The sequence below is a fragment of the Mustela erminea genome, chromosome 16 (genome assembly GCF_009829155.1).
Source record: "Mustela erminea isolate mMusErm1 chromosome 16, mMusErm1.Pri, whole genome shotgun sequence".
Classification (NCBI taxonomy): Eukaryota; Metazoa; Chordata; class Mammalia; order Carnivora; family Mustelidae; genus Mustela; species Mustela erminea.
In genome coordinates this window covers 78,457,704-78,484,884 of record NC_045629.1, presented here as the reverse complement: position 1 = coordinate 78,484,884, position 27,181 = coordinate 78,457,704, and the positions used below count along the sequence as shown (strand labels likewise).

At 41.2% G+C, this 27,181-nt stretch overlaps 1 protein-coding gene across 5 annotated transcripts in view; it reads right to left on the bottom strand.

Moving 5' to 3' along the window:
• KHDRBS3 (KH RNA binding domain containing, signal transduction associated 3) overlaps nt 1–27,181 on the bottom strand; it is a 185,740-nt gene that overhangs the window by 62,731 nt on the left and 95,828 nt on the right. For all 5 annotated transcript variants that reach the window (XR_004279580.1, XM_032316160.1, XM_032316159.1 and 2 more), the window contains exons 5-6: nt 19,888–20,027; nt 5,626–5,821 (exon numbers count right to left, since the gene is read on the bottom strand). Coding sequence is in view for 4 of the 5 variants with exons in the window: in XM_032316160.1 (XP_032172051.1) it covers nt 5,626–5,821; nt 19,888–20,027 (336 nt within the window). In the remaining variant the exon portion in view is untranslated. The remainder of the gene's footprint in view (nt 1–5,625; nt 5,822–19,887; nt 20,028–27,181) is intronic.

The window sequence follows — 27,181 nt, the reverse complement described above, 5'->3', positions numbered from 1 at the left end:
TCTCACTGAATGTACTCTGGGTGATGTTAATTACTTTGTCAGTTATTTAATTATTTGGACACAAGTAATGAATCAATGTCATTTTGGGGAAGAGGTACTTCTTGTTCTCAAAAAAGAGATGAGAAGTTACAGTAATTATGTCTAATTTTACTAAGTTAAAAGTGGAGCAGAAGGTCCCAAATTTATTCGCAAATGGTTGAAAACATATCCATTATCTGTTTTCTTCTCTCCTGGAAAAAAAAGCTAATCATGCTGAATTGTCTTGTTTCCTTAGAGTTAGTCTTAAAAGACAAGCGTTCACGGACAGAGGATCCGGTCTCCCCGACGGAGTCTGTTCCTCGCGCGCGGCCGCTGCCTGTCACCCGCCCTCTCCTCACGCTCCGCTCCTCGCAGAGCAGCGGACTGATTCGCCAACACATGTTCTTCTCAAGGACACATGCTCAGGGAGCATTTGTGACAGCGACTGTGATGAAGAACAGTTGGCCCAGGTGACATTAGAAATGATCAAATATCTTCGCACACACACCTTGAGAAAAATCGGTCCAATTTCAATAGGCACATTTTGACAAGGAAATACCTTCAAATTATCAAGCTTTCTCACTGGGGCTAATCAAGTATATTCTTATAACAGGCCACTCGCTGAGTGCTTGAGCCTAGTGCCACACGGGGACCCCTTCAGGCTGGCGCACGTACTCTGAAGAACATGGAGTATTTTAAGGACTGAAACGTGTGCTTTCTCAAAAAAGTAGCAGCTATGGCAGGATCTGAAGGAAGAGGATGTTACCCCCTTTTTGGTTTAAATAAGCAACTGATAGGATTTTTCTGTCTTTTATTCTGGAAATAATGTCCTCAGATAATAAATGTTAAGTGGAAGTTAAAATGAAAAGCAAATTGAATTGGTTGGATAGAACCAAACAAGTTCATAGAAATAAAACATTTATCACTATGGATGTACTTCAAAGAGGATCTTTAAAAATCGCATTTCTGAGTTCCAAAGGAATGACATGCCTTTTTGAGAGTTACAGGTGCTCTGAAACTCTTAAAGAAAAAGCTATTTTTTTTTTTGCTAGTAAATACAAACTATTGTCATTTATTATTTTTAAAATTCCTAAACCCATCCTGTTTTTCCTAATTATTTTCAATTTCCATTTATCTAGTTAAGGTAGCTTAATACAAGTGGCTGACTACATGGCCAGGCCACAGAGGTCATCTGACACAATCTCTTGTCTCCTGGCCCACAGTCCTGGGAAAGCAAGACGAGGTAGCCGATGCATTTTCTCTAAAGAGGAGAAAGGCCGATAGTCTCATCTACTAGAACACGGTTCTTCATAAAGCACTGACTGCTAGAGACAGACAGCCCCTGAGTCCTGAATCCCGCATCTGCTCCTTCTTTATCTGCCACGCAACTTTAGGTGAGACACTTAACTTCTCATTTGCACAACAGATCATAACATCTCACTGCGTGCCTATGAGAAGAACATGACAGAACATACATGAAAATACCTTGTGGAAAGTAGCTTCTCATTAAATATTACATCGTTTGGAAAGTTCATTCTTATACTGAGATAAGAATTATGTTACTCTGCAACTTTCAGGAGCTACACAGAATTAGTCTTATCTCTTTGTAACCTGTAACTGCCCTTTGAACACCAGGGACACGGATAACTAAGGCAAGATGTTTTGTTAAATGCCAACTCTCACACTGCTTCCCATCGGATGGTTACAGTATGACTCGGAAAAGATCAATGGTAACCTTCATTAGGAAAACTTACCGGGTATCTAATCCAGTAAAGATTTACTAAGTGCATATAATGTGCCGGAAACTATGCTACAGGCGAGAGAGTGTTTTTCCCTACAAGTTTATAATCTGCTGAGAAACAGATGTATACTAATGACTGCACTATACAGCTATATGCCAACAGTGAAGAGAGAGAGAGAGAGCACAAGTAGGGGGAGCAGAACAGGGAGAGGGAGAAGCAGGCTTCCTGCTGAGTAGGGACCCCCCCCCCGCACCGACCCGGGACTCGATGCCAGGCCTCTGGGATCCTGACCTGAGGCAACAAACTCAACAGACTGAGCCACCCAGGAATCCCTTAAAACTCAGTCTTGAGAACAGTCACTCATTCAGCAAACACTTAGTAAAGACCTTCTATGTGCCAGACAGCATACTAGGTGATGGGAGTTAGAGACAGAGGTGAACGGCAAGCGAGGGATCCATATTCTCAGGGAGTTTAGAAACTCCTTTACATTCGTTCCAGTTCAACGGTATGATTTTTTTAAAGATCAACTCCAACTTTCCCACTTGCCGCATGAATGAAGAACTATTTGGTGGGTTATAGGATCTCAAGCTTTCTAAGTTGGATAATGTTTAGGATACCCACCTCTTCTAAAGTCCTACAAACAAACAAACAAACACATTTTTAAATTTTCTTTTTTTAAGTTTGGGCATTTTCTCCTTCCTGTGCTCCAAAGCTAAGCATGTTGTGTGAATAATCTTCAGGATTTCAAATAGTTAGGACCAATGGCCAATATCTGGGAATATACCAGACACCGCAAAGCTGTGGTCAGGAAACGAGTTGAGGTCAAAAGAGCACACCTGAGAGGCAGAGCTACCAGAGCGAGCCGCGGAGGTGAGGGGACTGTGTCTCCTCCTCACAGTAGCTCCCAACTTTGTTTGCTGTGTACAGTGTTCCGCTATCGAAGCTTTCAGTATAGAACAGCATAAAAGGCCTGCAAAATGCAAGGCAAAATGGGGAAAATCCTTGTTCTTGGCTATAACTTCCGTAAGTGTTTCCAGGAGTAACAGATACAAATCAAGAGGGAAAGGTATTGCACATAATCCAAACTCTTCATGATAGCAATCTGACTTGGGGAAGAGGCCGTACTCATGACAGTACAGCTGACCCTTGAACAATGTGCGGTTAGGAGCCCTGACTCCCATGCAATTGAAAATCTGTGTATAACATTTGACTGACAATGGGGCGCCTGGGTGGCTCAGTGGGTTAAGCCGCTGCCTTCGGCTCAGGTCATGATCTCAGGGTTCTGGGATCGAGTCCCGCATCGGGCTCTCTGCTCAGCAGGGAGCCTGCTTCCTCCTCTCTCTCTCTCTGCCTCTCTGCCTACTTGTGATCTCTCTCTGTCAAATAAATAAATAAAATCTTAAAAAAAAAAAAAAAAAAAACATTTGACTGACAAAAACCTAAGTACTAATAGATAGCCTACTGCTGACCAGAAGCCTTCCCAATAACATACACAGTTGAGTAACACATGTCCTGTATGTTGCATGTATGAAATTCTGTACTCTTATAATAAACTAACTCAGAGAAAATATTAAGAAAATCATGAGAAAGACAAAATACATCTATAGTAATGTACCATTATTTTCAGAAAAATCCACATACAAATGGACCCAGGCAGTTGGAACCCGTGCTGTTCAAGAGTCAGCCATCTTTCTTTTGTGTATGTGTCCGACTCCAGCGCCTAGAGCACATTCAGAAAGCAGGCGCATGTGCAAGAGCTGTTGTGTGAACATGACAGAATTGCAGATGCCGCACTCCAGGTAAGTTCAGATGAGGGCGGGAAACACAGCTGTCGGTTAACTGGGAAAGGAAGAGGCGGCCACCCTGGAACTGTGGCCGCAGCCACAGTTAGCACCTGGAGGAGCGCCAGGTGAGTGTGGGACCCGAACCGTGAAAGCTCCCTTTCTCCCCGAAGCTCCTGAACCCCATCTGCTCCTGGGAGGACACACGGATTCTTCTGCATGGCCACTGTCGCATCATCCACGTAGTCCATGGGAAGGGCAGTAAATTAACTCAACCGAATACTTCTCAAATCAATTGTTTTAACACCTTTTCTCCTCTGGACTTGAACTTGTCCAGAAAAGTTCATTTGTATTCATCTAATTGCATTCTGGATTCACTAGAGTGTACACCTAGAGACAGACGGAATTCAATCCATCTAAGTGGAAAGGTGAATTAATGTATGGGGAGAAGGCAACAGCTCTTTCTGAAATGTGACTGCAAAGCCCAACAAGCAGTTGACAGACTCAGACCACACTGACGGCGCCAGGGGCTGAGGATCCAGGCTTTCCACACCCTCTGTCTGAGGGTCTGGCGACACCATCTAGCCACACCTACATTAATCCAGACCTAAGAGAAAGCCCAGGTGGAAAACGACAAACACCGAACAGCACTTTCCCCCCACTGCAGTCTCTACTATTCTCGGGAGACGCCGCATCTGTGGAAGAGCTTGAGGCATGATTATTATTGTCAGTTTGGTCAGAATATCAGGACACAGGAACATGTCAAACTGTAAGAAAATAAGGAGAAGACATAGAGGTCACATCCTTTCCCGACTGAATAGCAAAATGGTGAAAGTGTTATGGGATTTATTTGTTAAATTCACTGAGTTCCCAGGATCCATTCTCTGCTGCTCATAGATACAAGCCAAACATCCTTGCCCCTCCAGAAGTCCCAGTGTAGGTGGGAGAGAGACATGTGACTCCAGCAGTAAGGCTCAATACGGCAGCTCCTATCTCCTCTGACTTTCCCTAAGGACAGCTGACCTGGATTTACAAGGACAAACAGGAAGCATGAGATTCCAAGCAGAGAGCAGCACCACCAAAGGTCTGGAAGCCCAAGAGGATGCAGCACACCGAGGGAAAGACACAAAGTTCAGTGCATCCAGGACAAAGACTTTGATCTTTCCAGTGGCTGCTGATGCAGCCGAAGATGTCCCAGAGAATGAACGCAGCCTTCCAGACACCATGCAGGGAGCCACCGGGCACCCAGCAAGAGCTCTCCCTGACATAAGACATGAAAACCCATCGGTTCTTGTACTTCAGCCCCATCACCCGTCACTGCTTCTCTTTGGCAACCGTTCATGTACTGTTTCTTTAAGACTTTCAATCACTAACATGAAGCACCCATCCACCACTTATTTTCTTTATTTATGTTAAACTCAGAAGTCACAGGAAGAATCCCAGGGGGCTTGTATTCTTGTTGCAGAACGCCTCTGTCCTTCCCCTCTACTCAGTTTCCATGGATATATTTTCTTTCTCTTATATCCAGTTAAATCTATGAACCGTATCAAAGAATTATCGAATGGTAATGGAAACACATACTGATTTGCATTAATATAAAAAATTGGGAACTTTTGTTTTTTCACTGAAAAAAACTTCAACTAAGAATCCATATTCAATAGCAGCACTTAAGAGGAAACACTTCAGGGTAAAAACAACTTGGTATATGTGGGTGATTCTTTTTTAAATGACTGAATTACTCAGAGGCAACCTGTAGTGGAACATGAATGAATGACTGTTACATTAAAACCCGTAAGAGCCTGATGACATGTCTCCGTGATCCTGGGCTAGAACCTCCCCACCACCCAGATTCATCCTCCCTATCACAGATATAAGTTACCTGACAAAAGAGGCTATGTCCTTCTCAGTTCTTACACTGCTAGTATCACATCTCATTTGGCACTCAGTAAACGTTCGCTGAACTAAGGTAGCGTTTTTGAGGACTACAGCAAGTGAGGGTGGACACTTGGTTATTACAACAGCCAATGCTGCGTGTGGCCGCCTTGATCAGATCGGCACAGCTGCTGCATGACTCCTTCACTTACATAATCTCCATACGTCTCTTGTGTTGGGGGTGGTGGCGGAGGTCGGTACCCAGTTGGCGGAACTCCTCTTGCTCTGGGAGTGAGAAGTCCTCTTCCCCGACTCACTGGCCCTCGGGTGGAAAGGACTCCCCTGGAAGCTGGCGTCCCTCGTGGTACACCAACTCCAACTGGCCGGGCTGTGACTCCTCCCCTTCCCCTGCAAGCAAGAGGGGCAAGTTAGCAATAGTCATCATTTCTCTACCAGGCCACGGTTCACATGCATTTACACCTCAGGAAAATCAACATTCCATATTACTGTAAAAAGAAATAAGGAAATCAAATGCAAAGTGAAGATTAGAGCAAACGAAAAACAACTACATACTGAAAGGAAGTTAAGTCATTTAAGGCTTATCCAGTGGTCATGAATATTATAACATCAAAGAAACCCCAAAACTTAATTTCTGGCTAAGACACAGAGTAGTAAGCGAGGACATGTGGGAAGGCTGCATCATCTACTGAGGACTTCTTTGTGATGCCAGGCCAGGGTCACATCCGACCTTCATGCCTACATCATGAAGTGGGCTATATTCTACTCGTCTATGGACAAGGAAACTAAGGCTAGAAAGATCGTCAAACTGAGAACACAAGTATACATCAGAGTTCGATGAAAGAGAAAATTAAATGTAACTTCCCAAATAATGTATTGAACACACAGTAATTTAAAATACCATTCTTAAGTTAAATAAATACAGGTATTTTCTAAAGTAGAATTCAACTTATTTATGTATGTCTAACATAAAATACGAGATTCCAAGTCAGAGAGGACAGAAGAAACAAGCTGTATCAAGAATAGCTCAACATAAGCAAAACTTGAGAAAACATTCAAACTCTGAGGAAATAAATCAAAGAAGAAATATCCCATGCTTAATGATTGTTACAGTCAATACTATTCAGTTGCCAATCCTTCCCATCTTGACCTATATTATATACTCAATATAACCCAGTTAAATTCCTGAGAACTACTTTGTAGACTGACAAACACATTCTGGAGAATATACAGAAAGGCAAAAGACCCAGAACAGACATCAAAATACTGAAGAAGAAAATTTTGGATGATCGCAGTATCTGATTTCAAGACTTATTATAAAGCTATAATAATCAAGGTAGTAAGTATTAATGGAAAAATAGATACACAGAACAGTGGGACAAAAGAGACAGACCTGAAATTGATCCACAGAAATATAGTAAAGTGACAAAGTTGCAAAGAAAATTCTATGAAAAAGTCTTTTAAACAAATAGTACTCAAGCAAATGGACATCCATATACTACCAAAAGACAGACAGACAGAGAGAGAAAAGAACATAGAGACATCTTTCATAAAAATTAATTTAAAATAGACTTTAGACCTCACATAAAATATAAAACTCATAGAAGAAAATTCAGAAGAAATCAAGAAATCAGTGTGATTTCTTGGGTTTGATGATGAGTTTTTAGAAACAGTATGAAAAACATAATCTACAAAATAAAAATTAGTAAGCTGAACTTTCTTAAAATTAAAGACTTTTCCTCTGAGAAGGACACTGTTAAGAGATGAAGAGACAAGTCACAGAAAAGGGGAGAATGTCTACGAAACATGTATCTGATAGAAAACACGATGTCCAAAATATACAAAGAACTTTTGAAACCCAACGATAAGAAAATCCAATTTAAAAATGGGCAAAAGAAGAGACAACTCACTGAAGAAGTTATACAGATGGCAAATAACCAAAGGGGGAAAAAAGTTCTATATATCACTTGTCATTGGGGAATTGCAAATTAAAACAAACCTATTAGAACAAATAAAATCAAAAGAAACTGAATATACCAATTGATGCTGAAAATGTGAAGGACAAGTGCTCTCATTCATTGCCAGGGGGCATGCAAAAGAGTACAGTCACTCAGGAGGACAGTTTGGCACTTCTTTATGAAGTTAACATGGTATTATCATACAACCCAGCACCTGTATTCCTAGGTATTTACCCACCTGATTTGAAAAGCTGCTTCCACACAAAAGCCTGCACATTAATGTTTACTGAAGCTTTACACACAGTGGCTAAAACAACCAAGATGCCCGTTAAGTGGGGGATGGATAAGCAAGCTGGGGAGCACACATATGAAGGAATATTATTTGGTCCTGAAGAGAAATGAGCTCACAAACCAGGAAAAGCTATGGATGAGCCTAAAATGTATGTTTCTAACTAAATGAAGCCAAGGCTACATACTGTTTGACTCCAATGATAGGAAACAGAGGAAAAGAAAAAAAAACTAGTGAGGAGTTAAAAAAATAAACAAACAAGAACCAGTGGTTGCTGCAGGTTAAGGGAAGGAGGGAAGGTTGAACAGGTAAAGCCGTAGGAACACTTCAGGGGGATGACACTATTCTGCAGGATGCTGAAATGCTGGATACGTGACACAAAGCCATTTGTCAACACCCACAGAACTTTATAGCATGAAGAGTGAACATTAACGTGTGCAAACTATATATATGTATGTATATATATATATATATATATATATATATATACACACACACACACACACATATATAATTTAGGAAATCGAGGGCTTCTAAGATGTAATGCTAAATGTGACAAAATATTTTAACTACACTAAAAACATATAAAACACCTTTATGAAGTTGAGAAGTAAAATAAATTTAGAAATGAGTGAAGCTTATAAGACTAGGCAAAAGAAAATGCACGTAAGCACTGCTCTAGGTGACAGGCTTATTTCCCATGAAGAGGGATGCAGGTACACATAATGATTCTGATATACTCTGTACGTACACTGGACTCAAGCAATTAAATGGACGATGGATAATGGAAGCTACACTTCTTGTGTGGGAGTGAAGGTTACAGGTGAGCAAGCGGAAGAGGCTAGAATGAACACTTTGGTTATGGACTGGAATCGGAGACATCAGTATCAACTCTTGATTCATTTACTATGGGTACAAGCAGTCACACTCAGAAACATACAAAGATGTGTATACATACATGGACTAGTAGAATACATATGTTTCCTCACTCTGTCAGCCGACAGGGCCTGGAAGCAAGGAACTACCAGCAGCAAGAAAAAGAACCAGCACCCAGATCTTGGTCTCTCACACCATTCTCCAATAAAAGGAACCGGGGCAAAAAAAATAAAAATAAACAAAAATAAATAAAAAAAAAAGGAACCGGGGCTCCTTGGAGAAATGACCGATTCCAGGACTAGAGCAGGAAGTATGCAAGATGATGCTGGAGCAACTTGTAGGACAGAAGGCAAGGACGTACTCAAAAAATAAATAAATATACGTATGTACATATTATAACCAATAAAAAATTATGAGGGTATATAAGAAGAGTAGAGAAGCCAAATGAAAGAATACCCACAGGCCAAAGCTAAGACAACGTGAGTAAAATAAAGCAGTATTGGATTTTAACCCAATGTATAAAATATAAATATCCGTAAGTCCACACTAATATAAACAAATGATTGAAATAACAAACTGGAGAGAAGAAGAAAATCCTGCAATAATTTATGTAGGTATTCTACCCTTCATGGGGGAAAAAAATTCAACTTTAAGTAGGGAAACCCAACAACTATGACCTTAGCCCAGTTACCAAGGCAACATCAGCAGCACAAAGTCATGTGGACAGTAGACAACACTGATAGGACGTGATGAAAATGACAGGACGAAATGAAAATGATACTTCATCTTCGTGGTTTTTGTTCCCTAAACCCGTAACCCTAGGCTTATCTTGAGAAAAACATTAGACCCATCCAAGATGAGGGACATCTTCAAAGAACCTGACCAGTACTTCTCAAAACATTAAAGCCATCGAAAAGATGCAAAATCTTAGGACTTTCACCCTTAGGTTACTTGTATTATTCCTTTTGTAAGTATTATATAAATTAGGTCTGTTTTTGCTCATCCTAGGCCATACAAATTGGCACAGTAAAAGTGGTGGTCAAGAGAAAGGTCACGGGGGTCAGACCTGAATTCAATTATAGACTATGTTTGTTACTGTCTAAGTTCTGCCTTCCAGTTAATATTCAAACAAATCAAACCTGAATTTTCCAAGCCAGTTACTCCACTGTGAACTGGGTTACACAACCCATTTCTTAGTAATAGTGTGCAGAAAAACGACACAGGACACAGAAAGTACCTACCACATCTCCTACTCCATCAAGATCAACAATTTATGTACATTTCAATCACTGAATTACAATGACAGACACTGTAAATTCTTGTCTTACTCATATTTTTATCTCCAGGATATATCTAGAAACATCTTAATATAATTAGAGAAAAGAGTAGTTTCTAATTACAGTAGCTCTAATTCATATGTGATATTTCAGTTAATCTGTGTTTATCCAAACTAAGGCTCCTGCTTCCTTATCTAATACCCCATCCTTGCCATCCAAGGTACTATATGGACCACAAAATATTCAACATGGTTTCTCAATCTATAAATTAAGTGTTCCATTAAAAGACAGACATAAATTTATATATTCAAAAGGCTCACAATTCTTCCCCAGCACCATCAGCACTGTTTGGTTATGTGCCCTCTGGGTATATGGAATCACAGTAAACTACCTGTTACAGAATTTCAGACAAGTCATTTGATATATGTAGCTCTGGATACTTATCTAGGAAAGACCCTTCGAAGATTCATTTTTATGTGTTTGCAATTCCATGGGAACTGTGTGAAACAGTACAGTTGCTTCAAAGGATACTCTGGTGAGACGGAGACATGCAGGAAGTAGCGGCTAACATAAAGATCCTATGCAGAATGCCCCCCCGTATGCGACAAACGAAGTTCAGGGTAAAGCTTAACAGCTGGAATGATAATATGGGGATAAGAAAAGGAAAAGTGTCTGTTAAATGAGATAATAATCAGTGGGAATTTATTATTTTCTTTACTTGAAAAATTGATTGAAATTGATAAAATTAGGTTGCCACACTGTTCAGAATGAGGCTAATGAGAAAGAAGGAAGATCACACCTCTGAACAGAAAGCTTTGTAAGCCGAGGAATCGGTGTAATGGTCACGGTTCTTTCTGTTTGCGTTCTTCAGCACGGAGAACCTGGTTCCTGGTTTGAAACTCACATGTGGAAATAATCTAGAAAAGTCTGTGAACAGGTACTTTCACGGGAACAATGCTTTGAATGACTAATCAGGAACTAATTATTTATAGACTGGCAGGCGTTTTAGCATGTGATGAAAGAGTACATGCCTTCAGTTCCAGCATTCCCATCCTCAAATCTGCTCTGTCCCTTAGTTGCTGAGCCTCAGTTTTCTACCTGCAAAATGGCCTCAATAATACCTAGCTCTCACAGACAGTCATGAGAGCTACACACAGAAGGTATAAAGTGCCTAACCTGACACAGCCACTTAGTAAGTGGTAATTATTATGCAGTCTTCCACTTGGAATCTGTCCTGACACCTTCCTTGGGCCACTTACCGGAGGACAAGGGGAGAACAAAAGAAGGTATCAAACACATCGGTTAGCAACAGCACCTTTATGTACACTCTACCCTTTTCACAGCAGTAATGCAGTCTGGGAGAGAAAGAGAATAAACATATACTATTACACTGTTTGGCCTTTATCTATAAATTTTATGAGGAGGAAAAAGTATTGGGTAGAACAATGACTTTGGTGGCAGAAGCCCTGAGTGCTCAAGTCAGCCCCAGCATTTATTGGCTGGGCAAGAACCACAGCTGGTCACAGGCTGGGTGCCTGAGCGAGCCGAGGGCAGGGTCTTAGCTTGGTACCACCAGTATCACAGCGGGAAGCTAACCTTCCCAGGGCGCTGCCTGAGGCCCATGTCCTGGTGCACTAACCACCCAGGAGGCAATTATTTCTCCCACAGACCCCTGAACAAACTCATGGACTTGTTTTCATATTTGCGGTTTTCTGAGAGGAAAACTTAATTATTCGGAGACTTTCCCCTCTTGCCAGAGGTTGACAAGTGAATGAGAGGCTAGATAAGAGCAAACAGGGAACTCAGCCTAAGGTTATAATCCCTCAGAACATGCAAAAGAAATTGTCAAAGCCAGTGACGACCGAAGCTTCCAGACCCTCTGGCAGCCCTTCCTCTTAACACCTTTAAAGATGATCTGAAATGTGGCTCTCTGGCAGCATGTCCACACTTGTGCGTCCTCATCACCCACTGAGGACCTGTGTCGGGAGCCAGGAGGTCTGGAGTCCCATTTCCAACAAACTCTTGCTGCTCCTGGTTTCGACCCAGAACATACAGACTTGTTCTTCATTCTGGGATCCATCCCATTTCCAACACAATTAAAAAAAAAAAAATTATGAGCAACTGTTTCATTATCCTACATTGTACAGAGTACAAAATAAATCTAAGGCCATTTGTTTCTTCCTCAAAAAGTTACCAACTAGTTATTAGCAAAACTACTGACAATATAAGACACTATGAGAAACACAACCTCTTATAAAGTGCAAGAAATGCATTTATCTTCTCTTTCCCACCAGTGATGTATCCCCCTGAAGACAGAGAGCTCATCACTTACTTTGAAGCCTGTCACTGTCTTCCAATTCTGTAAGCATGCTTGTACCTTTCTTCTTTATTTAAAAATAAAAATTGCAGAAGTCTTTATCATTTCTAACTAACAGCCCTATTTCTGCCTTTGCAACTTTGAGGACAAGTCTTCCTCTCTGGTAACAGTGAATTAATAGTAAAGGAGATTAAGAGAGATGCGTACTTTGCCCAAGGTCCTCCATAAGAATTCAAATTGCAATGTGGGATCATTTTGTGTAATCGGAAAAGGAATCATGGAACAGTTGGGCTTGAATAAATTAAGCCCACGGACATGATAAAAATTAAGCAGCATTTGGATTAGCATGTGCTCAGTGTTCTAGCTCCATTTTACAGCTGAGGAAACCAGGGCTTAGCTTGGGGAGAAACCCGAGGAGGCCCTACAGCTCCAAAGAGCCAGGGGACTGATTTTCCCAGAGTCATACCCAAATTCCAAGCACAGTCCCCATCTTTTCTTTCTAGTCTCTGCTCCTCCGCTTGGGATGACCTCCCTCTCGCACTCTCCTGCCTTATACCCATGTCCCCCATTCAAAGTTATTTGTACCCAGTGGGGCCCCTGGGTGGCTCAGTCAATTAAGCATCTGCCTTTGCCTCAAGTCATGATCGGGGGATCTTGGGGTTGAGCCCCACACTCCCTCTCCCTCCCCACTCCTGTGCTCTCTTTCAAATGAATACAATATTTCAAATCATTATTTGCCCCCTCATTTCTCTTTCCATTCCACTTGTTTTTATATCTCCCATCCCCTTTTTACACTATTCTGCCATAATTACTTGTTTCTCTGACTTCTACTTCTGAAACTCCCTGAAGTCAAAATGACGACTTAGCCATCTCTGTAACTTCAATACTGTCACAGAAAGAGCTCGAAGAAACGCTGTGACATTAAATGACCTAACAGCAGGAATAGACTGACTGATTTTCAAAGAGGAAGAAATGTGTTAAAGCTTCTGAACAACCGGGGTGTGGTGGGAGGAGTCCACTGCACGCCAACACTCTGCGGTCCCGCCAACACTCTGCGGTCCCGTCTGCCTCCAAATGGCTCAGCTTATCAGTAGATCTCGTTTACCATTATTGTAGGGAAAAATCAGGCGGCAAATTGGGTGTCAAAAACCTTCCTCCCGTTGGCACTGACGCCTACAGGGGGCTGAGAACATCTACCTGACTGTGTGCTGCACCTGACACGTGTGCGGCCGACCTCACCATGACCAGGAGACCCGCGCTGTGCTGCAGTTCTTACCTGCCTGCCCCTGGCTGGCTTCGGAATCACAAGTTCTTGCACCGAGTTCTCACAGTCCTTATAACACTATTTGCCATGGATTTTGTCTTCCCAAAGCCTATTAAAATGATTTTAAAGAAACCACACATTTTTCATTCTCCCCTTAATCCACTCCAGTATGGCCACTCAGTAATATGCCCCCAGGGACCGTTGGAACCGAAGGCAAGTGGATACTGAGGAAGGAGGAAGCAGCTCAGTAGGAGAGATCCATGAACCTTATGGCAGGAAAAGAAGAGAAATTCATTTCCCAGGGAAATCCTCTACTACTCTCTGCCAGGGAAGTGCGGCATACATGTCATGTACCAATACCCAAGTTTTTATGAAATCAGAAGGAAAGACAAGAGGGTGAGTTCTGACAGTTTGGTGGTAGAATGTCCTGAGAAGGTCAGTCCAACAGAAAATCAAATAATTTAAGTTATATCCCAAGGAAATGTTGTTATTTTTTAATAGACAACGTCTATCAATAATGCGGACTAGTAGAAAAAGAAGTATATTGTCATTCTCCTATATCTATCCTTTCCTTATTTAAAAAAAAGACCTTTTAATATAGATGGGTAGATTAACACAAATCTTATCATATACTAGTGAAATATTTAAGACTCTTATTTTAACTATTCAGTGTTCCTGATAACACTTCTCATAACTTCCTACACTATGGGAGAAAATCTATCACTTTCAATCACTGAAACAATCATCAGCATCTATGATATCATTCACGATGGATTTAAAAAACGGTGAAATCATATGGAAATCAATGTGAAGGAGGACATGTGACCGCCAGGGTCCCATCCGGCCCCTACGTAAGAGGTTAGATAGCGCTCTACAGAACGTGCCTACTTGTTTGCTCAACACAGCAACTGCCAAAACACTGGTTTTACAGAGATAAGACATCAGTGGGACACAATCTAATGTTGAAACTATAAATAACTCCCTTACGCTGAGAGCTCGAGCGGTGCCCACCCGATGCTGAGGACTGCGGGGTCCCGGGGAATGCCGCAGCACCCCAGCACCTTGGCAGAGAGTTTGGGAAATACCACCCAAAGATTTACTGTGGAACTTCAGTCCATGAAAGAAAAGAGGAAGGAGCAGGTAAGAAAATTATAGAAACCAGAGTTGAAAATGTCCCCTATTTAATGAAAGCTTATAAAAAGCCTTGAGTGATTGAGTCAGCTTCATATCCTGGGTCCAAACTACCACATTCAGCTCCCCGTGCTGATGAACATGATTCACTACTCAGAAAGACAGCCTTCATCTGCTTGGTCCATTCTTCTTCCTACTGTTTTTGGTCTCACCTGCAGGGAGCTAAGACTGCCTGCTACCTGGGAGGAAGGGCCAGCCGGCCAGAGTAAAGGTCAGTGGGAAAGCAGCACAGAACAAGCCAGCTGTTTCGAAGAAGGCGTAGAAGAGCATCCCCACGGGTCCAGGACAGCCTGGCCGAGACCGCTGGGCAGCAGGTCAGGGTGGAGGAGGGGGCCTGCCCAAAGTATGTTGCCTGCAGTGGCCTCCTCTCCAGCTTCCCTCTGCTCTTCCGCAGACCCCGAAAGGCCAGCAGGCCACACTTCACAGCAGCGTCTCTGGAGGCATGCACAGGACAGACCGGAAGTGAGGAAACTTCCTCACCTCCTGAGTTATAACAGGTGTTAAGTTTAGTTCTCACATTTGAAACTGAAATGAAAGACTTATTTAGAGTTTATTAAAACTTCTCACTGCAGGATTTAATTTTAGGTCATTTACATCTTTCAGCAGAAAAGTATCCTGAAGTGATAAGAATGGGAAACATTCATGAAGCCTCCAGTAATAATTTATTCCACTCTGAAATTCCAAAATGGTGATAGCCACATGACCATTCCCACAAAGCTAATCCCCTAGTGCATTCAGTCATGGGACAGTGAACTACATCAACACAAAATACTGCAAATGACTGACACTTGATCAGCAAGAGCCTAAAGGATTTGCTATTGTACCGTAGTCACTTAACAATTATTTACTAAGTGATTCCTTTATGCCAGGTCCTAGGGACACAAGAGTCTTTATGGGTTTATATTATCATGAGGAGAAGCCAATGAAAATGTGAACAAAAAAGGTAGAATTCAGTGTGATAAATGCTACGAAGGGACCCCAGCTTTGGGACTGGGGGACAATGACTCTCAAGAAGATGCTCGGTAAGGCTTCCTAGGCATGGACCTGTGTCTGCCTACCATGTGAGGCCTGGACAAAGCATCCCGAGGTGGGGTCAGTGGGGGCAGTGAATGCAAAGGGCCTGGGAAGGAAATAAGCTTGGCCAGCTGGTCAGAGAGTTAGGAGGCCAGCCAGACCACAGTGCAGAAAACCACAATGTCCAAAAGGGCAAGGAGATCACTAGGTTATGAGTGTGTCCTCGAGCACAGCAGGAAGTTTGGACGTTCTCCTAGAGGCAAAGGGAGCCACCCAAAAAACTGAAGCAGGGAGAAGACAAAATCTATTTTAACAGGTCATTAAAGACTGCAAATGAAAAGTGGAAGAGCACTGTGGCTAGACTGAGGTGGGGAGGAAGAGGTGATTAATGAAAACCAGACTTCAGGTTTATTTTAGAGGTAAAATCAAAATGGCATACTGAGGGATTGGATACAGCAAAGGCCTACTAAGACTGTGCACTGGAGACAATTCTCACAGGTTTCAGGACCTGAAAGCCCTGTGCTTCGAGGAGTATGTTTGTCTTCTGTTTTATTACTCTTCTAGACCCTGAAACAGTGTGATTCTATGACAAAGTCTTCCTCAGCTCTGGCTACAAGGAAGTTCAAAGCAAAATTTGAAGACCATCTCTGCGACTGTACTCCTGTGTGCTAACCTCACTCTTGGGGTTTGGTAACCTTCTGTCCTAATTCCCACAACCATTTATTTTTTATTCTGTGAGATGCGCATACTAGTTTGGCAAGTTACTATATGTGATTTAATGAGAAAGTAGTAAAAAACATAAAAGTATTTCCACCATAGACTGTATTAAAGGTGCCATCCTGGGCTGCAATAAAAGTGCAGCGAAAGGGACAGAACCAAAGCTCTATGGAGGAAACGCAGCAGCACGATGGATGGAGAGAAGCCCAGCTCTACTTGAAATGCAAGGGAGGACCTAAGAGAGGAGAAAGGCATAGACGGTGGAACCAGGGTCGGCAAATCTTGGGCGCGTCATCAGCTCCCTCCCTTGCGAAACTGTGTCTCACACCAGTGCCCCCTCACAGGGCTGTTATGAGGCGCAACCTACTTAATATCTGTAAATGCTTAGAAAAGTACTCAGTCAGTAGTAGATGAAGTAGAAGTGTTAAAGTAAGCTTTGGTGTGAGACACAGAGAACAGCAGGATGTAAGAGGTGAGGGGCTGGAAAGGACGCAGAACGGCGGGCAGAGGGACGATGTCCACGGACGTGTGGGAAGGACGTGAGCCCCAGCGCCATGAAATAAACAGTTTCCAGCGGGGGGTGGAACACAGGAAATATGGCAAAGTAATCAGTAAAGACTAAACAGAGTGAGGCCTTAAGAAAGAATACAGGAGGGCTCTGGGTACGTCTTCGAGGAAGAGAAAAGCAGAGTATTTGAAAGGTCTGGTACCGCGGAAGCCCACGGTCAAGCGGAGGACAGAAGGGAGGGGTGTGTGAGGCGCAGCCCAGCGCCGACTGCGATCCAGCCACACCCGCCACAGGGACGGTACTCACTGCCGACACAACGGAAAGGCTGTCAGTGGCAAGCCATGGACATGCATCATCAAGAGGAATAATTTAATTTTTCATCTGGGTAGATGGAGGGGTTTCTGCAGATACTATACTCAAAACACCAAAACGTTTCTGCTTTCCTCATCTGTTTAAACTTAATTTAAAACGTGACAGTGAGGGAAGCCTATGGCTCAGATGGTGAAGCATCTGCCTCGGTTCGGGTCCTGGGATCGAGTCCTTTATCAGGCTCTCTGCTCGGAGGGGAGCCTGCTTCTCCCTCTGCCTGCCACTCCCCCTGCTTGTGCTCCCTCTTGTGCTCCCTCTCTCATTGTCTCTCTCTCTGTCTCACAACGAAATAAAAAAAAAAAAAATCTTCAAAAACAAAACAGAACAAAACAAAAAATCTGACAGTGAAACGAGAACTTATCTTCAGTCAAAATGATAGATCTGGTTAAGGAACACAGCATCCCCTAAAAAGTGCCCTCCACAGTGACACTGAGTGAGCTCTCTTCAACTCTGCCTCTGTCCGGGAGGGTCATTCTGTAAATGTTGCCTTCTTTAGAAAAAGGGTGTTTGCAGACGTGATTCTCAGGTGAGCATCTTGGGAAGGGAGGAGTACTCTGAATCCCTGGGGGGGGGGGGGGGGCGCTAAATGCCATCACATGGAAGAGGGAAGCAAACGGAGATGCCAGACCGGACAGAAATCAACACGCAGAGACCAGAGTGATAAGGCCACAAGGGAAGGCAAGCTGGCAGGCACCCGAAGCTGCCACCGGCAAGGAAAGGATTCCCGGCTAGAGGGGAACCACCACCTCCACCTTGACTATGGTCTGCCCAACACTGATTTTGGACATCTAGTCCCCGGAACTGATAAATCTCTATTGTTTAAAGCCACCAAATCTGTGGTCATTCATCACAGCAGCCACAGGAAACTAACACAGTGAGTACAGTGGACCCCGGAACAACACGGGTTTGAACTGCATGGGTCCGCCTGCGCACGAATCATTTTACAATAAATACAGTATAGTAGTGTAAATGCATTTTCTCCTCATGAATTCCTTGTTAACAGTTTCTTTTATCTAGCTTATCTCATTGCAATAATAAAGTATTTAACACATGCACAAAATGTGGTCACCGACTGTGTTATGGGTAAGGCTTCTAGTCAACAGTAGCTTATTAGTAGTAAGTTTTGGGGGAGTGAAAAGTTATACACAGATTTTTGACTATGCAAGAGGTCAGTACCACTATCCTCCCACAATGGTCAAGGGTCAACTGGAATTTCTTACGATTTAAAGTAAATTTAATGGTAGAAGAAATGAAAATGAGAGGAATTTACCATTTACTGAACATCTACATAAATTATTTCAGTAAACCATCAACAGCGATCCATTATTAGCCTTTTTTAATAGAGTAAACGCACTTGGTTCCATGAGCAGATCTGTTTATTTTACATTGCAAGAACACCTGTTTGTAATTTGCTCTCTTTGACCATACACTGATCAACAACACTCAATAAGAAAACTGACTTTTATTCTCCTAAATAAGTTGGAGATATAAAAGAATGCTATTTGAAATTATTTCATTCAAAATCGATCTGAAAAAATATATATGTAGTCACCAGTGAAAAATCTGTTACTTCTTTCTACTGAGTTCTTTTTGGATGCAAAGATTAAAAAATTAAAAATATTTTAAAATAAATCTGAGATACATCTCAATATATGGTTTTGCTTAAACTGTCTTATGAATTCATTAAAACATTTTATTTTTTATTTTTCATTATGTTCAGTTAGCTAACATAAAGCACATCATAAGCTTTTGTTATAGTGTTCAACGATTCATTAGTTGTGTATAACACCCAGTGCTCATCCCAACACATGCTTTCCTTAATACCCACCACCCAGTCACCCCACCTTTGCACGCCCCTCCCCTCCATAACCCTCAGTTTGTTTCCTGGAGTCCAGTCTCTCTCACGGTTTGTCTTTCTCTCTGATTTCATTTTTCATATTAAAAGTAGTCATCAGTCCAAAGACAGAAAAAAAATTCTGTGTACCTGGACCCGCTGAGGAGTTTTCAGATACCACAGAGCATTCACAGTGAATAAAATGACAACAGGCTTCTGGATACTCACTTGGTGCCTGACATGGTGCTCAACACCAGAGATGTGGCAAAGAACTGGTCTAATCCTGTACTCAATGGGGAAGGCACATGCTTCCAAGACTTCAATTTGCTTATCAATATTACTATTTTAAAACAAGCCTCATTTAAAAAAAAAATTAAAAATTAATATTAGGGGCACTGAGTGGCTCAGTAGTTAGCCATCTTGCTTACACAACGGGTAATGATCCCGGGGTCCTGGGATGGAGCCCCACACTGGGCTCCCTGCTCAGCAGGAAGACTGCTTCTTCCTCTCCCACTCCCCCTGCTTGTGTTCCCTCTCTCACTGTGTCTCTGTCAAAAAAATAAATAAAATCTTAAAAAAAAATTAATATTAGAGTGATAAATAAACTTGCCTATAGTCATCAGCCAGTAAGTGGTACAGGTTCTACTTAAACCCAGGAATATCTCACTCCAAGCAAAGTGAATCCCCTTAATTACAACATCATAATGTCTGAATATATTCTTGAAGGCTTTGTAAGGATATACTGATAGAGCTGTTTGACTATTAATAAAGGAGACATTAAAATGGTTGCCATGGTACCCTATTCTAATGACAAAAAAAGTAAGTCAATTAATAACACCTACCTGGTTATTGCTGGGGTGGGTACACCTCTTGTACGCAAGGTGGGTTTCCCTCGAACAACTGGTACATCCGCATTTTCTGAGCCACCGTTCAAATATGTTAATTCTTGGAGCTGGGCTTGCCTGATTTCATCATTATAGTCCTACACAGAAGACAGAGGACAACATAACTCAGCTCATGTGAAAAATACAAAAGTATTTAGGACAAGAATAAAATAATTTTTAATAGAAGAAAGGGCAAGTAAATAGCTGAATTCATAAAATAAGATTTGAGACTGTTGAAATGAAAATGCATCAATAAATTGTTATTAAAAAGGGGGGGAAAAAGCATATTTTTCCCAAACTAAAATTTTCTACAATCAGCCATTATTCCTTCTGCTGGGCCTACTTTCCAAGTAAGATACTTATAAGCAAATTAAAATACCATATACAGACACATGGCACTGTTATTTACAACTCAGTTCAACTAGTAGTTACTGCGATCTGTGAAGGACCACTAAAAGAGCTAGAGGAGGAAGCCTGGCTCCCTACAGCCAAGGAGCTCACAATCTAACAAAGGAGGAGGACATACATACAACAGGATAGCTTTACTGAAATTAAAAACCATGCGTACACGTTCTTCTTGTACATTTCCATTTGGATATTATACTAGAAAAACGCACCATTTTCAAAGCTGAATATATCTTATTCTTGGAGACTTGCTCTTCTTTATCTTACGACTGTTTAAATATTCAACTGAAAAACCCTGGGAGCCATCCTTGAGTACTCCTTTCCTGAATATCTCCAACCCCACTCAAGAATCATCAAGAAGTGTGATCTGTTTTACAATAAAACGAAAGTTCAGGTCTAAACTGTCAAAAAGGAAAGTCTTGTAACTCAGCTGTAGGCAGTAAGAGCAGGTTCCCAAAAGACGTATCATCGACGGATGAGTGAGAACTACCTACCAGAAGAGGGGCAGTACAGTACTGTAGCTGGAGGTAAAAGCACATTTTAAGACCTAAAGAAATGGTGTCCAGGGAACATGAAGAAGTGCCATACGGCTGAATTACAAGATCAACTTGGGGTGTGTTTTTTTGGGGAGGGGGGTTGAGCTTAAAGTGGAAAGGAAAGCAGAAACCAAATTAAACAAAGTCTTCAGTCATTTTAAATATAACTTTAAAGGTTTAAAATTAAGGGTACTAAAAAGCACTTTAGAGTTTTAAGGAAGAAAGTGGCATATCTAGGTTTGTGTTTTAGAAATATTATGAACAATTGGATGCTATCAAATTAGGTAACTAAGATGACAGAAAGACACGGATGAATTTCTATAAAGACACAAATTACCAAAACTGACTGAAGAAGAAATGGAAAATCTGACAGATAAGCCAAGAGACTAAATTAGTACTCATTAAGTGTCCTGCAAAGAGAAGCCTAGGCCCACAAAACTTTAATGATGAATTCTACAAATAATTAATAAAGAATTAATGCTAATCCTTCACAAACTTCCAGAAAAATGAAAGAAGAGGGAGTACTTCCTCACTATTTCTATAAAGCCAGTACTGTCAGGGACCACAACAGACAAAGACATTGCAAGAAAAGAAACCTATAAATGAATATCCTTATGAACACAGAAACAAAGGCTCTCAAAAAAATTAGGAAGCCAAATCCAACAGCATAAACAAAATAAAAGGGGGAAATATACACAAGAATCAAGTAAAACTTATTCCAGAATTGCTAGTTGCCTTAATATAAAAAAATCAATTAATATAACAGCATAAAAACAGAATAAAGAACAAAAAACGATCATTTTAATACAAAGAAACCAAATCACTTGTGAGAAGAATCCAATACTTTAATGATACAAACATTCAACAACTAAGAAATCCCAGAGTTAACACTGTATTTAATAGTAAAAATGTAGAAGAATCATCCTGAGATAAGGAACAATATAAGGATGTCTACTCTCACCCCTTCTATCCAACATCACACTTGAGGTTCTAGTCGGGACAATAATGTAAGAAACAAATAAATAGCGTTCAGATCGATGGGGAGAACTAAACAACCTTTATTCATAGATGGGATAACCCTGTATATAGAAATCAAAAGAATCCACAAAAACATTATTAAATAATCACATTACAAAAGGTTTCATGATATAATGAGATCAATATACCAAAATCAATTTTATTTCTTTATGAACAAAACAAAAATAAAATTAAGACAATAATTCCACTTAAAGTATCATCATAAAGAACAGCATAGGAATAAATTAACAAAATAAGAGCAAGATTTGTATACTGTACAACAAAATACTATTGGAAGAAATTTTTTAAAATCTAAGTAAATGGAAACATACCCAATGTTCATGGATAGGAGGACCTAATATTGTTAGGATGACAATATCACTACCTTACTCTCCCACCTCCCAGACTGATCTACAGAGATGAGGAAATCCCTATCAAAATCCCAACTGGCTTCTTTGTTAAAATTTCTATGAAAATCCAAGGGACCTAGTATATCCAGCATAATTTTAAGAAAAAAGAACAAAATTGGAGGACTAATATAATCCCATTTCAAAACTTACCACAAAGCCATAGTAACAAAGACTGTGCAGTACTGGCTTAAAGGGTAGACATAAAGATCGGTGAAATAGAATTGGGAGCCCAGAAATAAGTTACTATAGATTGATGTTCAAACACTCTCTTTAACAAGTGGTACTATAATAATAAGAACACTGAAGATAATGGAAGTCTTACACCTTGCTGGTGGCAATGAAAACTGGCCCAGCCACTTGGAAAAACCAGTTAGCACTACCTCAAAAATACCTTTTTTTTTTTCCTTTAAGATTTTATTTATTTGACACAGAGAGAGAGAGAGATCACAAGTAGGCAGAGAGGCAGGCAGAGAGAGAGGGGGAAGCAGGATCCCCGCTGGACTATCCTGCTCCATCCCAGAACCCTGAGATAATGACCTGAGTTGAAGGCAGAGGCTTAACCCACTGAGTGACTCAGGCGCCCCTCAAAAATGTTTAACACAGAGCTACCATGAAACCTAATAATTCCACTTTTGGGTCATACCCAAGAAAGTGAGACATACATCCCTCCAAAAATCAGTACACGAATGTTCACAGCAGCATTCTTGATAATAGCCAGAAAGTACAAATAATCCCAACTGAAGTCCTTGACTAATAAAGAACGGACAAATAAAACATAGCATATCCATACAATGGAATATCACCCAGCAATGAAAAGCAGCTTCAATGTACCTTGAAAAGAGCACGCTAAATGAAAGAATGCAGGACAAAAAACTATGCATACTGTTCCGTTTTACACAAACTGTCAAAAACAGGCAAGTCCACAGAGACAGATTACTAGTGGTATGAGACAGAGAGCTGAGGGACAGCAGGGGACTGGAATGGGCACTGCTTGCTCAAAGGTCTGGGGTTGCTCTGAGGAATGATGAAAATCTGAAACAGATTGTAGTGATGGCTCCGTAACTGTGAGCGCACAACAATCCAGTGAACTCTGTGCGTTTAATGGGGACTGTAGGGTATGTGAATTATATCTCCATAAAGGCTGCGTAAAATGCAAAAAAGTGAGTGAGTGGTTGACTAGGGAGGAAGAAGAATGGGAAGTCACTGTTCATGACGAGGCTTACTTGGGGGTAATAAAAATGGTCTTGGGTTATGGTGACAGCCACAGAACTCTATGAATACACGGAAAGCCACTGAATTCTATACGTTATAGGAGTGAATTTTATGTGATGTGATTTAGATCTCCATAAAGATATTACATGGAAAAAAGCACACTAGAGGCAGAAATCCCAGATGGAAGCTCATAATTCCAGTATGTGGTAAGGACAACCTGGAGTACAGAAGTGGCAGGCAGGATGAAGAAAGGTAGTTTTGGTGTTATTTATAATGTTTAATTTTTCTTAGAAATGGTAATATCCTAGATGGCAGAGGTATATCAGCAAAGTCAAGAATATCAGTGGACATCTGGAAAATAAGAGGGATAAGTAACAATGGTATCATGTTGTAATCAGTTTGGTACAGGTTGACTCCGCACTGGCTTATGACACATTAATTCTGAGAAGTCCCGTAAAAATCAGATATAAAAACTAGAAATTTAGAAGTTAAAGATATGGATACAGAAGTGGACAAGGAAGGGTTACTCAGGTGCTACACAGCACCGAGCAGGTGCTGTCGTCAAGGCGGGCCTGTGGCTGGCCCCCGGAAGATAACCTCGAAGCCCACGGAGGGGACTGCCTGCTAAGAGATTCTGTATGCGTGGGTTTGAGGCCAAGTGGTGCAGTGGGGCCAACCAAGTCTGCCCTAGCGATGGGATCAGTGGGGAACCTTTGTTTTGGCTCAGGAAGTGGCGTGGTGGTGCTGGACTGGGCGCAGCTGAGTTCAGACCAGGGGCGCCATATGCATACGTGATGGATCCCCAATAAAAACCGTGCAGCGGGGTGCCTGGGTGGCTCAATGGGTTAAGCCTCTGCCTTTGGCTCAGGTCATGATCTCAGAGTCCTGGGATATTGAGCCCCACACTGGGCTCTCTGCTTGGTGCAGAGCCTGCATCCCCCTCTCTCTGCCTGCCTCTCAGCCTACTTGTGATCTCTGTCTCTGTCAAATAAATAAATAATATCTTAAAAAAAAATAAAATAAAAACCATGCACGCCATGGCGCAGGGGAGCCTCACTAGCTGTTGTGTGTGTTGTCGCGCATCACTGCTGGAAGAATCAAACATGTTCCTGCGGAATTCCCTGCAAAGGGACCCTTGGAAGCCCAGGCCAGACTTTTCCCTGTGCTCCTTTTCTGATTTTGATCTGTATCCTTTTGTGGAAATAATCCATAATCACAGTGTATAACCAATTTTCTGAGTCCTATGGGTCCTTCTAGAGAATTAATGAGCTTTTGCGGGGACCTCTAGCAAGAAATCATCTGTGTACAAATGTCAGCAATAAGCAGGATTGTTTGGGACATGTTACTGGAGCAGGAGAAGGGCTCTGGACAGCTATGCACGGTAACAGAAGAAAAGCCACCCAGGGGAGATGGATAAGGGGAGGCAAGCACCTGAGAGGGACACAGAGTTCGGCCTAGCATGAAAAACACAGGAAGTCAATGCTGCATCCCATGGGATCCCACAGGATCCAAGAGTAAAGCCAATACTGACTTCAGCAAGGGTAGTTTTGGGAAGGGCGGAGCTGGAATCCATCTCAGGGGAAGGGAGAGGGAGGGGGAGAAAGTCACAGACACAGAGCAGGCAGGCAGGTTCTCCAGCTGTGTGGCTCCATGAAGAGGAAGAGGAGGGACTGCCCCTGGAGTGAGGAATGGAGGCTCTTACAATAAAAGAAACAGGCTTTCCAAGTGTGAATAAAAGATTCAGGGGCAACAGTTTCCTGAGTTATTTAGAGTTTAAAATACGAAATAGACTTCATACACTTATTAAAAAAAAAAAAAAAATCTGCTATCTCTTCCTTACTTTTCCAAAAGCAGAGTATAAAAAATGACTTGAATTCTGTAGTGGAAGGCACTGTGGAATAGGAAAAGTAGTGTGAACACCAGTCGAAAAGAAAGTCCAGAGAAGGCTGAAACCATAATAAGCAAACACTTGCAGAGGCAAATTCAACCTGCCATGATTAGTGGGACGGGCACACGACCAGGCGTCTAGGTTTTCTTGCAGACGGAGGTTCTTTCTCTAACTTATTTAGGGCACTATGATCTCAAAAGACTCATTTCAATCTATCATTATTTCACCCTCTCTAAAATAAGCCTTTTAATATGCTCCTTACCATTTTACTAAAAATGTGTGAAGATTCATAAATTATTTGTAAAGCACATGCTAAATAAAATGTGAAAATGTGCTACATAAATGCTAAATACTTGCCCTGTTGGAAAGTGCAAGGAGGTGTGACACAAAATTGTATGTGGTTCCAAAATAGGTTCAGGGGAAAAGAACACAGCATCCAAAAATACTATTAAAAATTTTAAACGGAAAAAGAAACTGCTCTAAGTGATTACAATGGTGTCACAAAAATTAGAATGAAAGCCCATTTTAGACATCATCTTTGTAAAGATACATTCTCAAAAAGACAAACTGTGTAGTCAGAAACAAATTATGGAATCTGAGTCAACACATCTGGGTTAAGCCTGAATTTAATGAACTGGACTCACCACATTTGTGATGTTAGACAACTTTTTAAAATTTTAGGGAACTGTTTCTGTCAGACAGAACTATTGATAAAAATCATTGTAGTTATAGTTTTCTTGGTCTGTAATATGATGATTTGAAATCAAGCGGGAAACCAAGTGACATATATTAGCACACAGACTAAATGATAATTCTACATTTTAAACTAGTCATTAGTAAATTATTATTTTAACTTCCTATCAGAAAAGTGAAAATATTATCACACTAATTCAAACATGTCATCAATTGTGAAGAGTGGAAAAGTGATCAGAATTCTAATTACACAGGTACACCTGGGATTTTACTATCCCAGTAAATTTTACTGTCCAGTAAATTCAGAACATACTTAGATGTGTTAGCCTAGAGAATGGGAAAAAAACTTTTTAAATGAAATAATTAAAAATAATTCATTAAAATTTCGTGGATACTCAGCCACGAATGTTCTCTTCAGATATATCTGCCCAAATACACCAATGATTATGTCAAAGATTAATCGTGGGATCAAAGTCTATATTATAATCTACAGAAATAACATAAATGCTCATTATTTGAAGACTGAATACATACTTCTAGAACATGTATATGATGAAATATGCAGACACCAAAAAGAATGAAGGGAAATTTTACATATCCTCATATGGTCAGGGGTCCAAAATACTCTTAAGATTTCAAAAAATAAATGTTATGAGAGAATATAGGGCTTGTAATATAGCTAAACATGAAGCTTAGTAAAACCTTTCCATAAAAAGCAACAATAAAAGCTGACCACACAGTTAAAATCAACCATTTCAGGGGCACCTGGGTGGATCAGTTGTTAAGCATCTGCCTTCAGCTCAGGTCATGGTCCCAGGGTCCTGGGATCAAGCCCTGCATCAGGCTCCCTGCTCGATGGGAAGCCTGCTTCTCCCTCTCCCACTCCCCTGCTTATGTTCCCTCTCTTGCTCTCTCTCTCTCTCGCTGTCAAATAAATAAATAAATAAAATCTTTAAAAAACCAATTATATCTTAAAAAAACAAAACAAAACAAAAAAAAACACAAACCATTTCCGAACTCTGGGAACTGACTGGAGTTGCATAAGAAAGTGAAAACACAGTAACTTTATTAGTGTCAGGTACAAAACGTGG